Consider the following 20,592-nt stretch of genomic DNA (forward strand, 5'->3'; position numbering starts at 1 on the left):
CATCAGTCGCGCCCCGACCTCCTGTCCTGCAGTGGGGTGGTCGAAAACCCTCTTGAACTCCGTGAGGAAGGTAGCGTAGTCACCGAACAGGTCAGGGCGGGCGCAGAGGGTGGCCTGGACCCAATTCAGGGCGTCGCCGGTGGTGAGGTTGGTGATGAACGCCACCCGGGCTGCCGGCGACCAGAACTGGCTGGGCTGATGCGAGAACACCAACTCACACTGGAGGATGAAGCCTCGGAACTGGGCGAAGGCTCCGTCGAAGGGGCGGGGGCTGGCTAGGTGGGGCTCCCGTGGCTGTCCAGTAGGTGGTGCCGGTAGCTGGGCAGGGTCAGGGAGAGCAGGGGGGGGGGCAAAGGCTGCGAGCGCGGCCACCTGTGCCGTAAGCGCTTGGGTCGTAGTGATGAGGTGCTGCATCTGGGTGGCGCGGTGCTCCTGGTTAGCCTCCTGGGTTGTAATGCGAGTGTTCAGGGCCTGGCACGCTGTAGCGGCCGCCTGGAGGAGGTGAGTGTGTTCAGCGAGGATTTGGATAGCCGTCGGACCGGATCCAGGGGTGGGAGATGGTGCCCGGTCCTTCGTGTCGTCTGAGCCCAATTGCATGGTCAGTTCTTCTGTTATGCCACGGTGGTGAGGGGGCTCAAGGACACGACAACGGAGGCAGAATACTGTGAAGCCCCGTAGGGTATTTATTTACAGTGGAAAAACTGAAAGGATGAGTCCGGGGGTTTCAACCTGGCGGGCTGGCGGTAGTGGTTGGCGTGGGCTGTGGAGGAACAGAAAAACAGGGTAAGTCTCCACGGTAGGCCAGTACATAAGATATAAACGAATCACAAAATTAGGCACGAGAGCAAAGTTCACGACTAGTCACAGAGGATACTTGCCAGGTCATTCTTAGGGAAGAACTGACGATGAATGAAGGGAGTCCAGGGTAGATGTAGCCAGAGGGTTGATTGGGAGTGGAGACAGGTGTGCTGGTTTGGCTGTGGCTGGATAACCATCCAATTACCGGGAACAAGCTTCACCTGCGGCGGAGAGCACGCTGTGCTCGAGTTGTGGGGGCGGGTGCTCGAGCTGTGGGGGCGGGGGAGGGCGTGTGTGAAGGCCCAGCCGTAACAGTTTTGGTAAAAAACATGCTGACCGTCTTGGAAACATTAAGTTGGAGACGACAGTGGTTCAACCATGTAGTCACCTGAGCCATAGATTTGGTAAGTACAGCAGCTACCTCCGTCTTGGTCTGACCATGTACAAATAGTACAGTGTCGTCAGCATACATTAGTGTATCAACCTCAGGACATTGATATTGATATTGACATTGATACATATGATTGACATTGATACATATGATTATGTATTTGTGTATGTATTTGTGTATTTGTGTATGTTGTTTTTTAAATAAAAAAAAAACAAAACAAAAAAACAGTATGATTATGTATTTGTGTATGTTGTTTTTTAAATAATAAAAAAAAAACCAAAAAAAAAAAACTCATGCAGTACTACATAACGACACCTGGGGTCACTTGACACAACGGCAGGCGGGGAACATAGGACCCTTTTTTGGAAGCGGGGAACATAGAACCCTTTTTCGGAAGCGGGGAACATAGAACCCTTTTTCGGAAGCGGGGAACCGGGGAACATAGAACCCGGGGAACATAGGACCCGGGGAACATAGGTACGCTCCCCCGGGGAACATAGGACCCGGGGAATATAGGTACGCTCCCCTACGAGGTAGCTCAACTCATAGCGTGACACGGAAAACCTTTCTCAGATGGTGACTTCATAAAACAGTGCCTCACTAAAGTGGCAGGATTAATGTGCCCGGAAAAGATGCAGAAATTCAACAATGTGAGCATGTCCAGAAACACCACTGCGCGGTGGATCGAAGACTTGTCAGCTAACTTACAACATCAAGTGTCACATAAAGCTTGTGCTTTTGATTTCTACTCGATTGCATGTGATGACAGCACAGATGCCACAGACACTGCGCAGCTGTTAATTTTTTTGAGGGGAGTTGACGATAACTTTTGCATTACGGAGGAGCTGCTTGATCTTAGGAGTCTAAAGGGCACAACAACGGGTAAGGACATTTTTGAAGCCGTATCAGATGCAATTGACAAGATGGAACTTAAAAGGGACAAGCTGTGTGGAGTTACAACGGATGGGGCTCCATCTATGACAGGTGAGCACAAAGGAATGGCCACTATGGTGTGCGCCAAGGTGTGAGAGAGCAGAGGTGAGGCTGTTAAAATGCACTGTATCATCCACCAAGAAGCCCTCTGTGCCAAGGCAGTCCAGCTTAACGATGTGATGAACACAGTTGTGAAAACTATCAACATAATTAGTAGTGATGGGGGAAACTAAGCTTTCGACGCAATTGACACGTTCGACACAATTGTGTCGGAAAAAGTGTCGAACTATCGATGCAGTCGATACAGCAGGTCCACAATGACATCTGCTGGTCAGGTCGTGGTATGGCGCCTGTATCGACTGATTCACAAGTCAGGAATTTGAGGCAAAATACAATATGCCCACCGTCATCTGCGATGTCTTGTTCAATAAAGGTGCTGTGACAAACTGTGTCGATGTGTATGTGGCCATATATGTGGTCTTAAATGTTGGTGTGTCTAGTAGACTATAATAAATACATATATGAATAAATAAATGCAACTGTTGTGTCCATTTCTGATATGAATAGAATAGAATTAGTCCTGGAGTAATTGTAGTACTCAAGGGCACACTAGTGGTGTTGTTTCAGGCAGGATTTGAACTCACAACCTTCCGATCACCAGTCCAATTCACTATTCACTCCACTATCCCCTTGACATGTAAGGATACAAATCTGAATGACATTTCAGCATGTGTGGGACATGGCTGTTTGACTATTGGAGCAGATATAGATGGTCCACATGTCATAACAGGGCCAACAGTGTTGGGACGTGCTCGTGGAACAGGGAAAGAGTGCAAAACAAGGGCTATATTGTGGGAACTGGACAGACTTGTGCTTATGTGAACAATCAAATATGTATTGCTTGTGTACATGAACAGGCAACGTTTTTTTAAATGTATATCTATCTGGCTAGCCTATGTGTTGCAATTATGAATCTATGACTATCTCTGTATGTTCTATGTCTATCTATCAATATCTACCAATCTCCTGTCTATTTCTATCTCTATCTCTGTCTCTGTCAATAAATGTATTCTGTCTAGCGTCCGTATATCTCCACTCTGACTACAACTTTTATTTTATTTTATTTAACCTTTATTTAACCAGGCAAACATGTAAGAACAAATTATTATTTACAAATGCAGCCTGACCAAAAAGCAGTGGCTCTTTGGGGGGGGGGGGGGGGGGGGAAGCTAGAAATAAAACAAGGTTAAGTAATACAATAAACAATAAAACAATAAAACAATAAAACAATAAAACAATGGCAAATACAGATGCATTAAAATACTAACAGTCAGAGAGAGGGGAGAGAGACGGAGGAGGTAGGGGTGAGGAAGAGCGGAGGTGAGGGATAGCGGGGGTAGTGGAGCAGGGGTACTTAAAATGAGGCAGTGATGGGTTATGGGATGGGTGAGAGACGGTGATCAACAGGTGCATTGATCGACTATGGTTCGCTGCAGGATTTGTTTGAAAGCAGTGAGTGAGGTGAGGGCGGTGAGTTTGAGGGTGTTTTGTAAGGTGTTCCAGTCGTGTGCTGCAGCGAACTGGAAAGCGCTGCGCCCGACTACGGTACGGGCTTTGGGGATGGTGAGTCGGACAAGATCACTGGATCTTAGAACGATGACGGGGCGGTGAGAGAGGTGCAGAAGGGATGAGAGGTAGAAAGGTGTTTTGCAATGTATGGATTTGTAGATAATATGAAGCCAGTGACAGAGCCGTCTGCTGTGAAGAGATGTCCAGTCTACAAGGGTGTACAGAACACAGTGGTGAGTTGTGAAAGGCGCACTAGTGGCAAAACGAATGGCGGAGTGATGGAGTGTGTCGAGTTTCCTGAGGGCAGACTGAGATGCCATCCTATAGATGGTATCGCCATAGTCAAATATGGGCAGGATGGTCATCTTGACAAGGGTATGTTTGGCTGCACGGGTGAAGGAGGCCTGGTTCCGGTATAAAAAGCTTAGGCCAGCTTTGACTTGTGTCTGCAGGTGCTTTATGTTGGTGGTGAAGGAAAGGGATGAGTCCAGCCAAAGGCCAAGGTATTTGTAATAGGAGACAAACTCCAGCTCGGAACCGTCAACACAGAAGATCTTAGGGGGGCTGCTGACACGAGGTCTCCGGTCGAAAAGAATGCACTTTGTTTTTTTGGTGTTGAGGAGAAGATGGAGGCGATGAAAAGACTGCTCAATGGAGGTGAGGCTGAGTTGTCGAGTGGAAGCCGCAGAGTGGAGTGAAGGGCCTGCACAATACAAGATGGTGTCGTCAGCATAAAGATGGATCTGGGATTTGCCAGCATCTTTTGCTACATCATTGATGTAGATTGAGAACAACGTTGGTCCCAAGATGGAGCCTTGAGGCACCCCTTTAGAGATGGTGAGATGGTCTGACAAGATATTTTCAGTCTTCACTTGCTGAACTTGGTCAGTTAGATAGCTGGCAAACCAGTTGCAAGAGTTTGTCGAGAGACCAATGTTGGAGAGCCTCTGTAGAAGGATGGAATGGATGACAGAATCAAAGGCCTTAGCTAGGTCGATAAAGGCAGCGATGCAGACCTGCTTGGAGTCCAAGGAAGTGAGAATGTCATCCATAACTTTCAAGGTAGCTGTGATGCACCCGTGGCCAGGCCGGAACCCAGACTGCATGTTAGACAGGATGTTGTTTGAGGCCATGAAGTGGTTGAGCTGTTTGAGAGCCAGCTTCTCCAGGACCTTGGCCAGGCACGGCAAGATGGAGATGGGCCTGTAGCAGTTGGGGTCGGAGCTAGAGACACCTTTAAAGAGGGGAAAGACCAGCGCGGATTTCCAGTCAGGAGGAAAGACAGCCAGCTCAAAAGACATGTTGAATAGCCGTGTGATGGGAGCGGAAATGACAGGTGCAGCAGCTTTCAAAAACATGGGTTCGAGCCCATCAAGGCCAGCAGACTTGTTTGAGTCTAGCTTGGTTAGCTCCTCTAAAACCTCTGAGGTCAAGACAGGTTTAAAGGAGAAAGCGTCACAGCTGGAAGGAGGAGGAGAATGGGATGAAGCAGCAATGGGGGGAGTAGCTGAGAATACATGGGCTGAGTTGACAAAGTGATGATTAAAAAGCGAAGCCATGTGAGACTTGTCAGTGACAACAGTGTCACCAAAGGTCATTGCACTAGGAAGATGAGGGGAAGTGAGTTTGTTTTCCATGGCTTTGACCGTTTTCCAAAACATCTTGGCGTCAGAGCCACAGGATGCGAATTTGTCCAAGAAGTAACCGGTCAGCAGGAGACTGGGTGGAACGAACTTTCCGCCATAAGGTGTTCTTCTGGCGGATCAACTCAGCCAGGTCATGGGAAAACCAGGGGCTAAAGCGATCCTTTATCCATGATTTTATGAGTGGGGCGTGTTTGTTGATGATCTGATTAAAAGTTATCTTAAAATAGGACCAGGCGTCATCCACAGTGGAGACTGAATTAATTCGGTCCCAGTTTTTTTTACAACCCTCGAATATGAGTGAGTTCCACGTCATTTTATGCAACTACGAAACTTGGACCACTGCCTCGTCTGCGGAATGATTGACACACCGATCAGAGGTGCTCGTGTGACGTACGAAGCTTCGTTTGAGTAGTCACGTGGTTTTGCCAATTTGACACAAGCATCGATACATTTGTATCGACGCACATTGTGTCGGAAGATCGACGCTGTGTCGTGACTACTGCGTCGAGCGTAACATCACTAATAATTAGAGCACGAGGGCTCTACCACAGAGAATTTCAAGCTTTCCTATCTGATGTTGATGCTGAATATGGGGACGTGCTCTATCACTCTGAAGTGCGCTGGCTTAGTCGCGGCTCCGTGCTGAAGCGGTTTTATTCCCTGAGATCACAAATTGACCAGTTTTTGAAAGAGAAGGACCGACCTCTTCATGAACTGAGTGACCCTCTATGGTTGGCAGACCTGGCATTTCTAGTTGATCTTACTGATCATCTTAACACACTGAACAAGAGCCTGCAAGGCAAAGACCAGCTTGTAGTACCACAACTTTATGCACACATGAAAGCATTCTGCGCAAAGCTTCGTCTCTTTGAGACACAACTACGCAACTTCAATGTTGCACACTTCCCTACGCTGTCCGAAACCAAATGTTCTTTTCCAAAGGCCAACCTTTCTGCTAAAAAAGGGAAATATGTGTCTGTGATCACATCTCTTATGACAGAATTCAGTCAGCGCTTCCGAGATTTTTCTGTCATTGAGAAAGAAATCAAGCTGTTCTCGACACCCTTCCTGGTGGATGCAGAAGAAGTGGAAGATAGTCTGCAATTAGAACTTATAGAAATGCAGTGTAATGATTCTCTGAAGAATCTTTGTTTCTCTGAAGAATCAAGTTTCCTCTGATGCGACGCCACGCAAAAAGAATGACGAGTCTGTTCGGCTCAACATACATATGTGAGTAAACATTTTCTCTGTTAGCTCTGAACAAAAGCAAATTGAGAACCAAAATGACCGACAGCCATCTCTTTGATGTCCTCCGCATCTCAACCACCAAACTTACTCCTGACCTGCCAGCCATCCTTCAGTCCAAAGCGCAGCATCACTGCTCCCACTGAGTGCAACGCTGTTCCCATTATAGGTTAAAAAGTTGATAGCATCAAATTAAAGTTGATAGCATTTTCTAACAAATGTTAGTTGATGTGTTAACAACCCCAATAACGTATTTGCATAACTAAATATACCCATCCCATTGTCCCTTATTTTTACCTCTTTATACAGGGCTGTGAAGGGGGATCACCATCCTTTTTTTTTAATTGAAGATTTTCCTTTTTATACAGAAGTACATCAAGATACAATTTAAACGTGCAATTGGGGGATCACCATCCTGACAAAGAAGCATTCTGAGGCTGCTGTTTTGAGAATGAGCCGTCAGCAATTTTTAAATAAAATAATTTTTTTTAAATAACGAAAGAAAAACCATGGAATGGAATGGAAAGTTATGATATGGGCTGTTTTTTTTCTCCTTTAAGCATATTCAAGTATCAAGCATAATTTACCTACATTTGATTAACTTTAATACATTAGAGGTGAGGCGATACCTCACCTCTAGTGAGTGGCCCAGCCTTGAGTATATTTTTCTGTATGTGGCCCTCTGTGAAAAAAGTTTGGACACCCCTGTTCTAATGGAACACTACATGGCCAAAGGTACAGTATGAGCTTCTAATGGAACACTACATGGCCAAAGGTACAGTATGTGGACACGGACATCACACCCATATGTGCTTGTTGAACATCTCACTCCAAAACCATGGGCCGTTTTGTTGTTGTTGTATTTTTATGCTTTTCCCCTTCTCCCTGTCTGTTGTCACTGTGGGGGTGGGTGGGACGGGAGGACGGGTGGGGGGGAAAAATTAAGAAAAATGGTGAATGCAACATTGCACATCTGTGATGTCAAACTCTGTTTCACTTGTGTATCTCATCAAATAAAAAATGTATTTAAAATAAAATAAAAACCATGGGCCGTCCTGCAACACATAATCAGAATAAGCAGTGGAGGGAGGAGGCCGTAACAGGGCATTGTCATGCTGAAATTGGAAAGGGACTTACCCAAACTGTTGCCACAAAGTTGGAAGCGTCTAGAATTGCATTGTATGCTGTAGCATTAAGATTTGCCATCAATGGAACAGGGGGGGGGGGGGGGCTAGCCCAAACCATGAAAAACACCCAAAACGTCCACATACTTGTGGCTATGTTGTGTATTTTCTTTAGATTCCTTGCCCACTGGTAAGGTAAAACAATTTTTTAACAAATTGTGTGTGGCCGTCCACACTAATCAATGTCACCAGAGAATGTGTTTTACCGTCAGTGCAGTCATTCAATAAGATAAATACCGTCCCCGACTAAACAAAATCTTGGTCGACTGAGTTTTTTTTTCAACTCAATTAGTCAACATTGTTTACATTCATTTTTATCACTCTGCTTACAGTACAGTTGTTTTACCAACTGTAAACTGATTGGCTAGATAACCGGTTGGCTTGCAGTACAGTAGAGCTAAAACCAAGATAAGACACTCATTAACTGAAGTGTAAACACAGCCAGCTAGCTAGATATGTGATTTGTTAAATGTCAGTGATTGCAATTGGAATGCGTTTGCCATTACCTTAAAAATAGAGTGGATTTTTCCTACTCAGTGTTCCTAGGTGTGTTCCACTCACTCAATATTGGGAGTTGAGACTCACATTTAGCATGGTTAGAAAGCTGAGATTCTGGTATTTTCAATAGCTGTCAGAACTCACAATATATTTAGTGGTCCAATAGACTGAAAATGGATGATGGAACAAGTCACACGAGGGGACATTGGTCATGATTTGCTAACATAAAGAACCCCTACAATACAGAAAATACATTAGAATAATATCATTTTTAATAGTGCAGTAATATAATGTAATTTCAGTACCTGTATACGTCGTAGAATGAATGGCTCTGCTACTCTACATATACTGGAAAAAACACATACATTTAATAAATGTAATCCATTTTGTTTGTAGATTGAAAAAGGTACAAATAAGAGTTGAAAGCCATTATGAGGCTGAAATATCAGAAAAAATATGGGCAGTTCCTTTTTTGAAATGAAACTTACAGTATATATTATATTCATACCTCAGCTTGACATGTTAAGGAGATGGATGGGACAGTTACAGTTACACGTCTCCAACTGTTTCAATACATATAGAAAAGCTCCAACTTAACCAAAACAAACTAGACAATTAGGGATGAGGCCGGAGTTCTCAACAGGTCTGTGTTTGGTTGACAGAAGCGGGAGATCCCAGACTACCTTTGTGGAAAGATCAGCTTTGAGTTGATGAGAGAGCCTTGCATCACCCCTAGTGGGATCACATATGACCGCAAAGACATTGAGGAGCACTTACAGGTAAAATGATTTACTATATACAGTTCCCTGCATAAGTAATGGGACAGTGAAGTATGTTGTCTACACTTCAAAAGTTTGGATTTGAAACAATTACTATGAATTTAAAGTAGATATTCTCAGCTTTTATGTGAAGGTATTTGTGTACATATTTGTTTCACCATTGCATGCATAGTCCCACTATTTCAGGGTACCCAAAAGTGATGGGACAATTGGCTTGACAGAAACCTGTCAATGTCTAGTACTGATTCTAGGCTTTGCGTTTGCCTTTGGAGTCTACTATTGATGACCGTTAATATGAGGACCAAAGAGACATCAATGAAAGTCGGGGAAGCCATTTTGAGGCTTAAAAATATCATGAAAGAAATCAATCACAAACATAGCCAAAACCCTCCGAAACCAACAGTCTGGAACATAATTCAAAGAAAATAAAGCTCTGGTGAGCAAACGTGTGTGTTGTTGTTTCCTTGCAGCGAGTCGGCCATTTTGACCCAGTGACACGCAGCCCTCTGACACAAGACCATCTGATCCCCAACCTGGCCATGAAGGAGGTCATCGATGCTTTCATCATGGAGAATGGCTGGGTGGAGGACAACTGAGCCATGGAGGAAGGAAGGAACATCCTGGGTCATTAAGTCAAACAGCCTCCCCTCCTGGATCTTACCTTCAGTTTGGACTGTGATCTTAACCTCTCATGTGTTCCATCCATCTCTCTTCATCTCTGTTCTCTTTTCCATGTCGATGTTTTGCTCTTTCAGCTGCTCTCCAACTGGTCAGAACACTCATTACCGAACTTTGCAATCCAATCAGAGCCCATCATCTGACCTAGGAACCCAATCAGAATCTGCAACCCAAACTTCCTCGGACAATGTATACACACTGTCACACTCAGGGCTGCCAAGTTTCACCAAAAGTTTGGAGTGAGATTTTTTGGGCGGTGGAGCGACCCACAACTGTGCACGTTTTGGCAGCGGCGGCCCCTCTCTCCCACCCAATTATTTGTGCTAGTTTCCTGCAATTTTACATGTTGTTCATAATAAACCAGCACAAGAAATGAAAATAATTAACATTTTATAAAACAAGAAAAAAATTCAGACAATATATCATATTTATGAAATCTTAATAAACAAATACAGTAGCCTACAGACTCTAAAAGAAAAATTGGGCCCCATCAACAGGACTCAGCCCCTTGGTCAGCAGCAGAAAGACCCATGGTCATCATCTTATATACAGTGCATTACTCATAGATGGCTATCATGTTATACAGTACATACCAGGGTTTTTCCTGGGTCAGAATGAGGGACCCCCAATTGTTGTATTTGTATTGTAAATTGTTATTATTAATAATAATAATTATTATTAATGTACCTGGTTATGTTACAGTAGAGAAACAAAAAACAGTTACCAAAACTGAGTATTTACTAGCTAAGATTGGCAAAAGTTTGGCGTGGTGCAACCGAAATTAGTAAACAACTAGTTTGAAACTAGCTAGTAACAACTAGGGGTTTAGTAACTACTAAATGCCTGCATTTAGTAATGACTTACGCCATATTGGTGCAACCCAGTCCAGTAGGCTACCAGATACGATGTTGTAATGTATGCACATATTTTGCTACCACGGTTGCCAGACAGAATTGACAATGTCCAGCCCAACCAGTCTAAAAGCTGCCGAATCCACCCGTCCAGTGTGACCAAAAGTAGCCCAATCTGGCAACACTGCTTGCTACGTTCTTGCAGCTCGCGTGAACACAGGTTCTTCCATCAGCGCTCGCCTGCCGCTTCGATTGCAGACTCAAGTTAACGCGCGTGCAGAAAGATGCCACGAAACTCATGTACGGTAGCTTTCTTTCAAGGAATTTCAAAAAAAAAATAAAATAAATAAATAATAACAATAATCTCACCGTGAGAAATAGAGATGCGGCGTGAGAGCGTGATAACTGGTTGAAATGCGTGTGTCTCACGGTGATTGCGTGAGACTAGGCAGCCCTGGTCACACTCAACACCTCCACAAGTGCTGGCATTGCCTAATAAAAGCGTGTTATTGTGCTCATGGCTGCAAAATGATACTCTAACTGCCCTCCCCACTATTCTATAAATCATACCTTCTGTTTGACGTAACCACATACCTTATTAACCTAATACAGTAAAACGTGTCAAACGTCTTAAATGAAACTCAAATACATTCATACCTCAGCTTGACATGGAGATGGAGGGACAGTCACATGTCTCAAATATAAAAGGATCCAAGTTAACCAATAAATAACACTGCAGCTTTTGGTCATCAAGACACCATGCTAATTTAGTACGTATTTTATTGTCAACATTTATTTATTATTTATTTATTGTTAAAATGGGCTTAACCCCAGATGTGTCATTCTAGCGTGACCTGCAGCACATGACTCTTTTCATCAAAACATTTTCTGCATCCAACAAAATACATAATAACCAGATTAAAACTTCTGCTGGTTAATTTTAGAGGTATTTTGTGGTATGGTGAGCACCGGTTTCATTTTGTATGAACCAAATCGTACTTTTCGTACTCATTACCATACTTAATAAATACTTTACCCTCAACTTCAAAACTCCTTAGCTAGTCACACAATCATGTAACTAAGAAATATGCTGAAAAACAAACATTATTTATGGTGATGATTTATATGATATAGATGTATGTTATTTATGATGTTATTGTTTAGTTGAATAGGCATCACTGGTCCAAGGCTGAAACACAGTTTGTCTGTCACATTGTAACTATGGTAATGTTTTGACAGATCATATTCTAGCCAGGCTTAGTGGAATGAAAGAAATCTGTGTCATCTGATGATAATAAGTGTCTGCTGTGGAATTGGGTGTCTGTTACAACATGCATTTGAAAATGCATCCCCACTTCCTCCCTTGATTAAACGATTGACACAGCTGACATGACTGGATTTGTAAAAACTAATGTCAGATCACAGATTACTTCAAGGAATGGAAGATGGAAGAATGCAAGTATTGGAATTGTGCCTTTAGTACTTGGATAATAATCCTATAATCCTAATATGATATGAATGTCTGTATGTCACAAACTGCAGAATTTAAACAAAACTGGTGACACTTGTCATTTTTGGATATAGGCGTCATCATTATGATGCTAGCAAAAAATGTATCTGCGGGTAGGAAATTGACTCCAGTAATTGGTAAATTCCAGTAATTTACTCAATTTACCTTACCTGCAAGATTAGTCAACCAAAATCAGAACATATTTACCGTTCGCTAGAAAATGCTCAGATTTTCTTTAGCTAGAAATCTAAATGGTGACACCTGTCTCCAAAAACGACCAGTGTCTCCAGTTAAGTTGACATTCTGCAGTATGTGACGTACAGAATTTAATAGCAAACTGGCTTTTAGCCGGTCACTGGATCAGAATGGTCATGGGCTCAACCCAGGAATGTGGAGATGAAGACACTGGTATCCAAGTTGAGTGTGGCGTGCCACCAGCGGTCGGGAAAATACAGCACCTGTCAGAAAAGAACAGACCAAAACCTTAGGCTCCATCCAATTGGATCACACTACATCAACGACTTGAATTAATTTAGATTTAGTACTACAGCAAACTACCTAACTTTTTTTTTTAGCCCTCGAAGGTCTGTAGGTTGGCATGTGAACAGTCCTCATACCTCTCCTGGTTTTAACAGTTGTCATACCTCTCCTGGGCGTATGGTGCACTCCAGGGGCCTCTCTTCCTCATGCAGGGAGGGGTACTTGTCTGTGACCCAGGACAAAGTGGTGTGGTTAGGGTGGAAATGGGGGTCCTTGTCTGGGGGGTACAGGAACCAGCGCTGGAGGGGTTGCACAGAGAATGGCACCTCAACATTCTGTCTTTCACATGGCTGGTCCCTATTGGCTCCTGGCTAATCCCTTGATCTTCCCCCCTCAATATAGAGTAAAACTTGTTCAGATGGAGGTTATTGTGTTCTTTGTGTTTATTATAAGGCTTCTCTGTTTAATACACACATTTTACACATTGATCATTAATGCAAACTAGTAGCCCACTGACATCACTTCAGCCATCACCTAATATGGCTGTATATTTGTAAATCCCGAAATTGTCCTTCTGTAAGCGCATTTCATGCAATTCTGTATAGCTTTCAACGCACAGCAGTTCACTTGATCCAAAACTACGTCGGCTAACTTCATGCAGTTAGTGACAATGTTGATGCAACACACCTAGACTCAAATGTTTTTAGGCCTCTTCATTTTATAATTATCTCCATTCTTGATGCCCTGTATTGCCTTGCCTGTAACCGCTGCGTGCTGATATAAACTTCAGGCATTGGTTTCAGTGTGTGTGCCAAATGCATACATAAGTTGTACTCATCCAAAACACTACCTGACGTTTAGACACAGTGTGTTATTTCTAAATGAATATATTACATGGCACGAGTGAGAATGTATATTCACCATCCATGCATCTCTCGTTGGCAAAGCAGTCCCGGAGCTGAGCTCCGCACTTCCGTTCGACACAGGGATGCTTACAGTTAAGCCCAAATTACACTGGAAGCGGCAACCTCGCCTTACCTCAGCAGTGCGTGTGAGTTTCATTTAGGCGCCCATGTTAACGGGTTAGAGCATCCTCATAGCCTCAACTCTCACGCGCGCCTGACGCTGGCTCCTCCGACTCGCTTGCTACAGAGTCTCGGTTATTTTTCATGTGTGAGGCCGACGTGAGAATGATCTTAATCAGCAACATAGACTACAGTTTCAATGTCTACATCTGTAAATAATATCAATAATAATCAACACTTCCGATATCTGTTTCAAAGCAGCTCTGCAGTAGCGCCGCAACAAAAATGCGGGCAGTAGGGAAGACGCGTCAAAAGTCCCGCCACGCACATGCGCGTTAGGTTAGTGTGATCACTCAGTATGAGGCCACATAGCAGTTAACCTAGAATGTATTTTAATCAATGAATAGGCTAAGCTGGGAACCTATTCGTCTGGTGATAATAGTATAAACTAGCAACCGCTGAGGTAACGCAGCCAGTGTAATTTGGGCCTTAGGCTTCGACGCGCACAAGCTTGTCAACCTCAGAGGAGAGAGAGCGCATATCAACCTGCTGGCTCAGCAGATCAGCCACTGTTGACGTCCTTGTCACTTGGGTTACATGGGAGGATGCGTTGTGCAACTTCAGGAGAGACGGCAGCATACAGTATGCACCTATGTGCGTAATCTCTCCATGATTCTGGATCAATCACGGCCTGAGAGCAGCGGACTCTGGGCCCGGAGGCAAGAGCAGCAGAGTTGTGTCTGCGTGTGTCTGTGTGTCTGCGTGTGTCTGCGTGTGGGCCAAGAGCAGAGGCAACAGTGGAGAGGTGACAAAACGATTTAGCCTATTAAACAGTTAGGTTAGTGTGATCACTCAGTATGTTAAACAGTTAGGTTAGTGTGATCACTCAGTATGTTAAACAGTTAGGTTAGTGTGATCACTCAGTATGTTAAACAGTTACGTTAGTGTGATCACTCAGTATGTTAAACAGTTAGGTTAGTGTGATCACTCAGTATGAGGCCATAGCAGTTAACCTAGAATGTATTTTAATCAATGAATAGGCTAAGCTGGGAACCTATTCTTGCGTCTGGTAGTACAAACTAGTACATAGTGTAGCCCAGCTACTAAAGTGAGCTATGAGCATTTAAATAAATAAGTCCATTTAATAAATAAGCATAATTTCATGGTTATGTACACGGTTATTAAAATTGTTATAAGTTTATAATGTGTACTTGTTTACAAGCTCTAATGTGAGTTCGCTCATTGGTTATATGTCATTCATTCATTTCTTTATTTCATTGGTCCATCGGGAAGAGCTAGCCAACTGTAATGTATGCTGAGAGAGAGGGGGCGGGACTACTAATAGCGTTAGGTTGCACTAAGTAACGTGTCAGAATGATTGAGGACATCGTCGAGTGAAGTAAGACTTGTATATGCTGTGTGTATTAACATTTCGGGATCAACGAACAGTTATTCCTTTGGATGTTGGTGCACATTGAAGCTACCAGAGGTAAATACATATGTCTGGTGTTTGTTTATAAGCTACATCTACTCGTTGTAGTATGTTATATTTGACTGTATAGCTAATCGCGGCAAGCGGTTAGCTTAGCATAATTACGTTAGCATGTTGCTAGCATTTGCTGAGTGATAAATTGTTTCTAGCTATATCAAAACGAAATAGCTATTGGATTTTGTAGCTCAGTGTATTCTGTTAATTCAGAATTGGAAGTCGAGAGACCAGGCAAAAGGAAAGCTCTCCGGTGGACAACGGAGACCGTTTCCAATCGCCTGGGGTAACTCGAGACCGTCCAGTGAATCTTCGCGCCAGTGTACTTCAATCATTCTCCTGCGCTCGTGGGAGAGCGTTGGACCCCACCCCCCCTCATCTCTGCCTTTTTACACCATCTTTCAAACCCCTCGTTTACCTACGAGTTCCCCACGAGGTTACGTGAGTACTGAACCACGCACGTGCTTTTATTTTAGGCTTGTGTAAACGAGTGAAGTGGCCATAACAGTTTCAAGGCCCCCCCGCTCACAAGCAACGTCAGCTGCAACGGTAACACTGGTTAATGGACTGAGTTACAGAGTGCGTGTGTGTGTGAGTGTGGGCCCACCTTTTTATTTTACTTAATAATATATTGTACAATTGTGAATCCTTTGAGTTGACTGAGTTTATTGGAAACATTACATTTATTTCCTTGAAAGGAATTGGAATAGGCTTTGAGCCTATATTTTGTTATGTGATATTGTGATATTGTCTGTTGACATTGTATTGTGAATATTGTCTATTGACTTTGTATAACATTATAATTGACTACCAACACTTTAAATTTAGCATTTAGTAAATAAATATATACCCTTTGGTATTTGCATTTAAAGCCACTGTGTTGTGTCATAAACAGGTAATAGGCAATTCATATGATATATTAAAACATAAATACATTAAAAGGATTAAAAAGGAAGTCCTATTTAAAATACTTCCACATAGTTAATGGAGGCACCGATCGTCATAATTTGAATAGTTTATTATTACAGGTAATACCGCCACTTATTTAAAATAGAACTCAGGCCCCGCCCATATGGCAGGGGTTACAATAGTATAAACTAGCAAGCGACCGCAATACCGCACGGAGCCGTCCCTCATCCTTTATGCACTTGGTCTTTAGATCAGATGAGGTGACCTGTAGCCAGGGAACAAAAGGTGTGTAGGGAACACCACTCCAAAGGCATGGCAAAAAAAGATTCCGATATACTGTAGGTGCTGTTAAGTCAGAAAACAGACTTTATTTTTCTTTACATATATACTTATGTTTTGTGAAAGGGTGAGATTAAAAGTGGCGGGTCCAAGGACTCAGTGGGCCCTCCACATCCAGTGCTATATATATATATGTTACGGTACATGTGGGAATACGGTACATGTGGGAAAACTAGGGTTAGGGTTAGGTGCTAGGGTGCTACGGTTAGGGTTAGGGTTAGGGTTAAGGTTAGGGTTAGGGTTAGACATGCCAACATGTACCAAGTCACCCTAGCACCTAACCCTAACCCTAGTTTTCCCACATGTACCGTATTCCCACATGTACCGTAACATATATACCATATATATATATATATATATATAGCACTGGATGTGGAGGGCCCACTGAGTCCTTGGACCCGCCACTTTTAATCTCACCCTTTCACAAAACCTAAGTATATATGTAAAGAAAAATAAAGTCTGTTGTCTGTTTTTTTTATATACACTACCGTTCAAAAGTTTGGGGTCACTTAAAAATGTCCTTTTTAAAAAAAGAAAAGCACAGTTTTTTTCAATGAAGATAACATTAAATTAATCAGAAATACACTCTATACATTGTTAATGTGGAAAATGACTATTCTAGCTGCAAACATCTGTTTTTTAATGGAATATCTACATAGGTGTATAGAGGCCCATTTCCAGCAACCGTCACTCCAGTGTTCTAATGGTACATTGTGTTTGCTAATCGCTTTAAAAAGCTAATGGATGATTAGAAAAACCTTGAAAACCCTTGTGCAATTACGTTAGCGGTTTTGCTGGTTAGAGAAGCGATACAAATGCCTCCCTTTGAGCTAGTTGAGTATCTGGAGCATCACATTTGTGGGTTCGATTATACTCTCAAAATGGCCAGAAAAAGAGAAGTTTCATATGAAACTCAACAGTCTATTCTTGTTCTTAGAAATGAAGGCTATTCCATGTGAGAAATTGCCAAGAAACTGAACATTTCCTACAACGGTGTGTCCTACTCCCTTCAGAGAACAGCACAAACAGGCTCTAACCAGAGTAGAAAGAGAAGTGGGAGGCCCCAGTGCACAACTAAACAAGAAGTGCATTAGAGTCCCTAGTTTGAGAAATAGACACCTCACAGGTCCTGAACTGGCAGCTTCATTAAATGGTACCCGCAAAACGCCAGTGTCAACGTCCGCAGTGAAGAGGTGACTCCGGGATGCTGGCCTTCTAGGCAGAGTGGCAAAGAAAAAGCCATATCTGAGACTGGCCAATAAAAGGTATTAATATGGGCAAAAGAACACAGACATTGGACAGAGGAAAATTGAAAAAAAGTGTTATGGACAGACAAATCGGAGTTTGAATCACACAGAAGAACATTTGTGACGCAACGTCATCGAATTGCGATGTGGGCGCAAAGTGCGAATGCCTTAAATCTGCGTTCAAAGTTTTTCAAAGCAAAAAAATCTGATTTACTTTTTTTGTAATAAGACGCAACTTGAAGTTGGGAAGTACCCACTCGTTATTTTTTCGAGCAGTTTTCATTTAATTAAATACGTGTAATAAGTCTTCAAAATAAGCTTGTTTTATGAGATGAGTTTTCGAAGCTTGGGGGCGGGAACGTGAGCGCAGCTAAGAACAACAATCGGTGTGAATGGCTGTGAGCTCAATCGACGTAGCCAATAGCTGGGCAAGGGGGAGGGATAAAAAGCCACATGCAGGAAGCAGCGCGCTGCTTTGTTTACACCAGAATGTGTTCGACCAGACTCTAAGGTAAGATCTTCTATGTATGTACATAGCGCCTTTGTTAGTTAAGTTAGTTGTTAGTTACTAGTTGAAACCAGTGTGTTTCAGTGGAGGCTGGTGACTTCCAGAATTGAGGAGGCCAATTTTTTTCCCGCTTGCTCGCTTCACTCGCGATGGAATGTTCCCTGTTCTTCTTATCTGTCTTTGTTAAAAATTATTAATTTGTGTTTGGCGGTACTGAAGGGATTGGGACACTCTCAGGATGGTGGATGAAGCAGCTTTTATTGCCTGCACAATGGGTCATCAAATAAACAAAACAATTGGCATGAATCTCTGGTCCGCCTGCAGCAGCTATTGTCCCTTCTGCTCAGGCTCACAACATTCACCACAACATACTACATACAATCAATGACATGTCAAAAGCACTCAAACACTATGTCAATCAGACACACAACATACAATTCAGAACAATACTTCATCCATTTCTAATATTTATCCTGCAGAACAGCACTCACACGCGTGTGGCGGAAAAAGGTACTACACGGAGGCCAGGCCTCCTGTGCCCACCCATTTTCAGTGATTTGGCCAATCACATATTGCCATGAAAAAAATTGCATTACATTGACTTCTATGAGAAACCACTTTCCGACAGGAGGCCTGGCCTCCGTGTAGTACCTTTTTCCGCCACATGCGTGTATGAGTGCTGTTCTGCAGGATAAATATTAGAAATGGATGAAGTATTGTTCTGAATTGTATGTTGTGTGTCTGATAAAAAATATAATTATTGCTTTTTTAAATCTCTCTCTCTTCTCTCAAATTATTGGGGAGGCCAGGCCTCCTCCACCTCTACTGCTGTGTTCGTGTATTTAGACATTTCTTTATTATTACCCACGAGCAACTAACTGAAAGCACATAGTTCCGTCTGCAAGCTGAAGCTTGTTAGCATGCTAGCATTGTAGCTCGGTATTCTGTCTATGTTGTAAGTAGCCTACGGTTAGTATGTCTACGTTGTAAAAGTTGTAAGACTCATGTTCAGTGTGTAATACTGGAATACTGTAACATGTCAAGTGTAATAGATTACAGAAATGTTAAAAGTTTAAAAACATGTGCTTTCTTTGTTAGAAACGAGCTAGCCGCTAGTTGGCTAATGCCAAACACACTACTCTGATGATTTTCAATACATGTAATGTTTTTCTTCTCTTCCTCTTTTTTCTATTATTACCTTCTCCCTTACGTCCACTGACCCTCATCTACTACCTGGAGTTACTATGGAAGTATGGAGTTGGACAAACATACTTAGTTACCAGCACTTTAGGTAATTATCATTGTCATGTATTAGGCTAGCTATTTTATGAACATGGTATGGTAGTATTTTATGAACATGGTATGGTAGTATTTTATGAACATGGTATGGTAGTATTTTATGAACATGGAGTGCCAGTAACTGTAGGCAATATTTTAATGTACTATCTTCTTTCTGTTGCAGCTTTGATGCCCCCCACCCCACCAGACACAGCAGCTCAGAACATGACTGTCTAACTCAGAGCCGAGGGCTCATTGAAGTACACCACACACGCTGGCAATATTTTGTTGAATAACAAGAACAGTTGGGCATAGATACAGCATTTTGAACTGTGTCATGATTTATTAGCTATTGATAGTCAATTCACAGACCTTGCATGCTTACCTGTGTATAGTCTGTTGTATGTTCTCAGTTGTTGCCCTCAGTTCCAACTATACTTGTACTTGTTGCATGGCAAATAAAACTTGAAACTGAACTATAAGGCTGGACATTGACCACTGAGCACTACACTATTTCTAGCACAAGACATCAGCAAATTACTCTTTTATTCTTATTCTGATTGATGATTTGTTTGGATCATTAAAAGAATAACAGTTACAACTACCTTAATGCCTCCATAATAATAAGCTGGCTAATTAGCTACAGTAATAACATCGCTAGGTGATAATGTTAGCAATAGCTAGCTAAGTACTGTAAAGTTCTCTTTGAAAAGTCTATCTGACCCAGTGACTAACACTAATGTTTGCACACTGATTGTACTTTGCACAGCTTGTCGCACTATTGTTCTGCTGTAGTGCGACTACCATCACTTATACTTATCACTTTATTACTTATTATTGTGACTATGTACCTTGTTGAAGAACCAAAGCGAAATATTTTTATTCTTGTGTACTGTAAAATAAATTCTGATTCTGATTGAAGACTTTTTTGTATCATTAAAAGACTAACAATAACAGTTACAACAACCATAAATAATAATAAGCTGGGTAATTAGCTTAGGTAATACCTTGCTAGGTAATAATGTTATAGCTGTATAACTATAGCTGTCTGACCCAGTGACCAATACTGACAGGTATTGACAGCTGATAGCTGTCAATCTAGAGGGGGAGTGGTTGGGGCTATTGTTACCGCCCATTACCTGCCGGTGTGAAGGTGTGAAAAAGTCCCAAATCTTTGAAAGCCGTTTCCTCAGGATTTAGTTTTCAGGGTTAACAAGTTTCAAATACTCATGTCGTCT

The 20,592-nt window shown here is 42.6% G+C and overlaps 1 protein-coding gene across 1 annotated transcript in view; it reads right to left on the reverse strand.

The window, feature by feature from the left end:
• Positions 1-11,447: 11,447 nt before the first annotated feature.
• jmjd8 (jumonji domain containing 8) overlaps positions 11,448-20,592 on the reverse strand; it is a 30,983-nt gene continuing 21,838 nt past the window's right edge. The window contains exons 8-9 of the mRNA XM_080523711.1: positions 12,727-12,861; positions 11,448-12,540 (exon numbers count right to left, since the gene is read on the reverse strand). Coding sequence (XP_080379837.1) covers positions 12,460-12,540; positions 12,727-12,861 — 216 coding nt within the window. The 3' untranslated portion in view covers positions 11,448-12,459. The remainder of the gene's footprint in view (positions 12,541-12,726; positions 12,862-20,592) is intronic.

This window comes from Nansenia antarctica, assembly GCF_963989245.1.
Source record: "Nansenia antarctica genome assembly, chromosome: 2".
Taxonomy (NCBI): Eukaryota; Metazoa; Chordata; class Actinopteri; order Argentiniformes; family Microstomatidae; genus Nansenia; species Nansenia antarctica.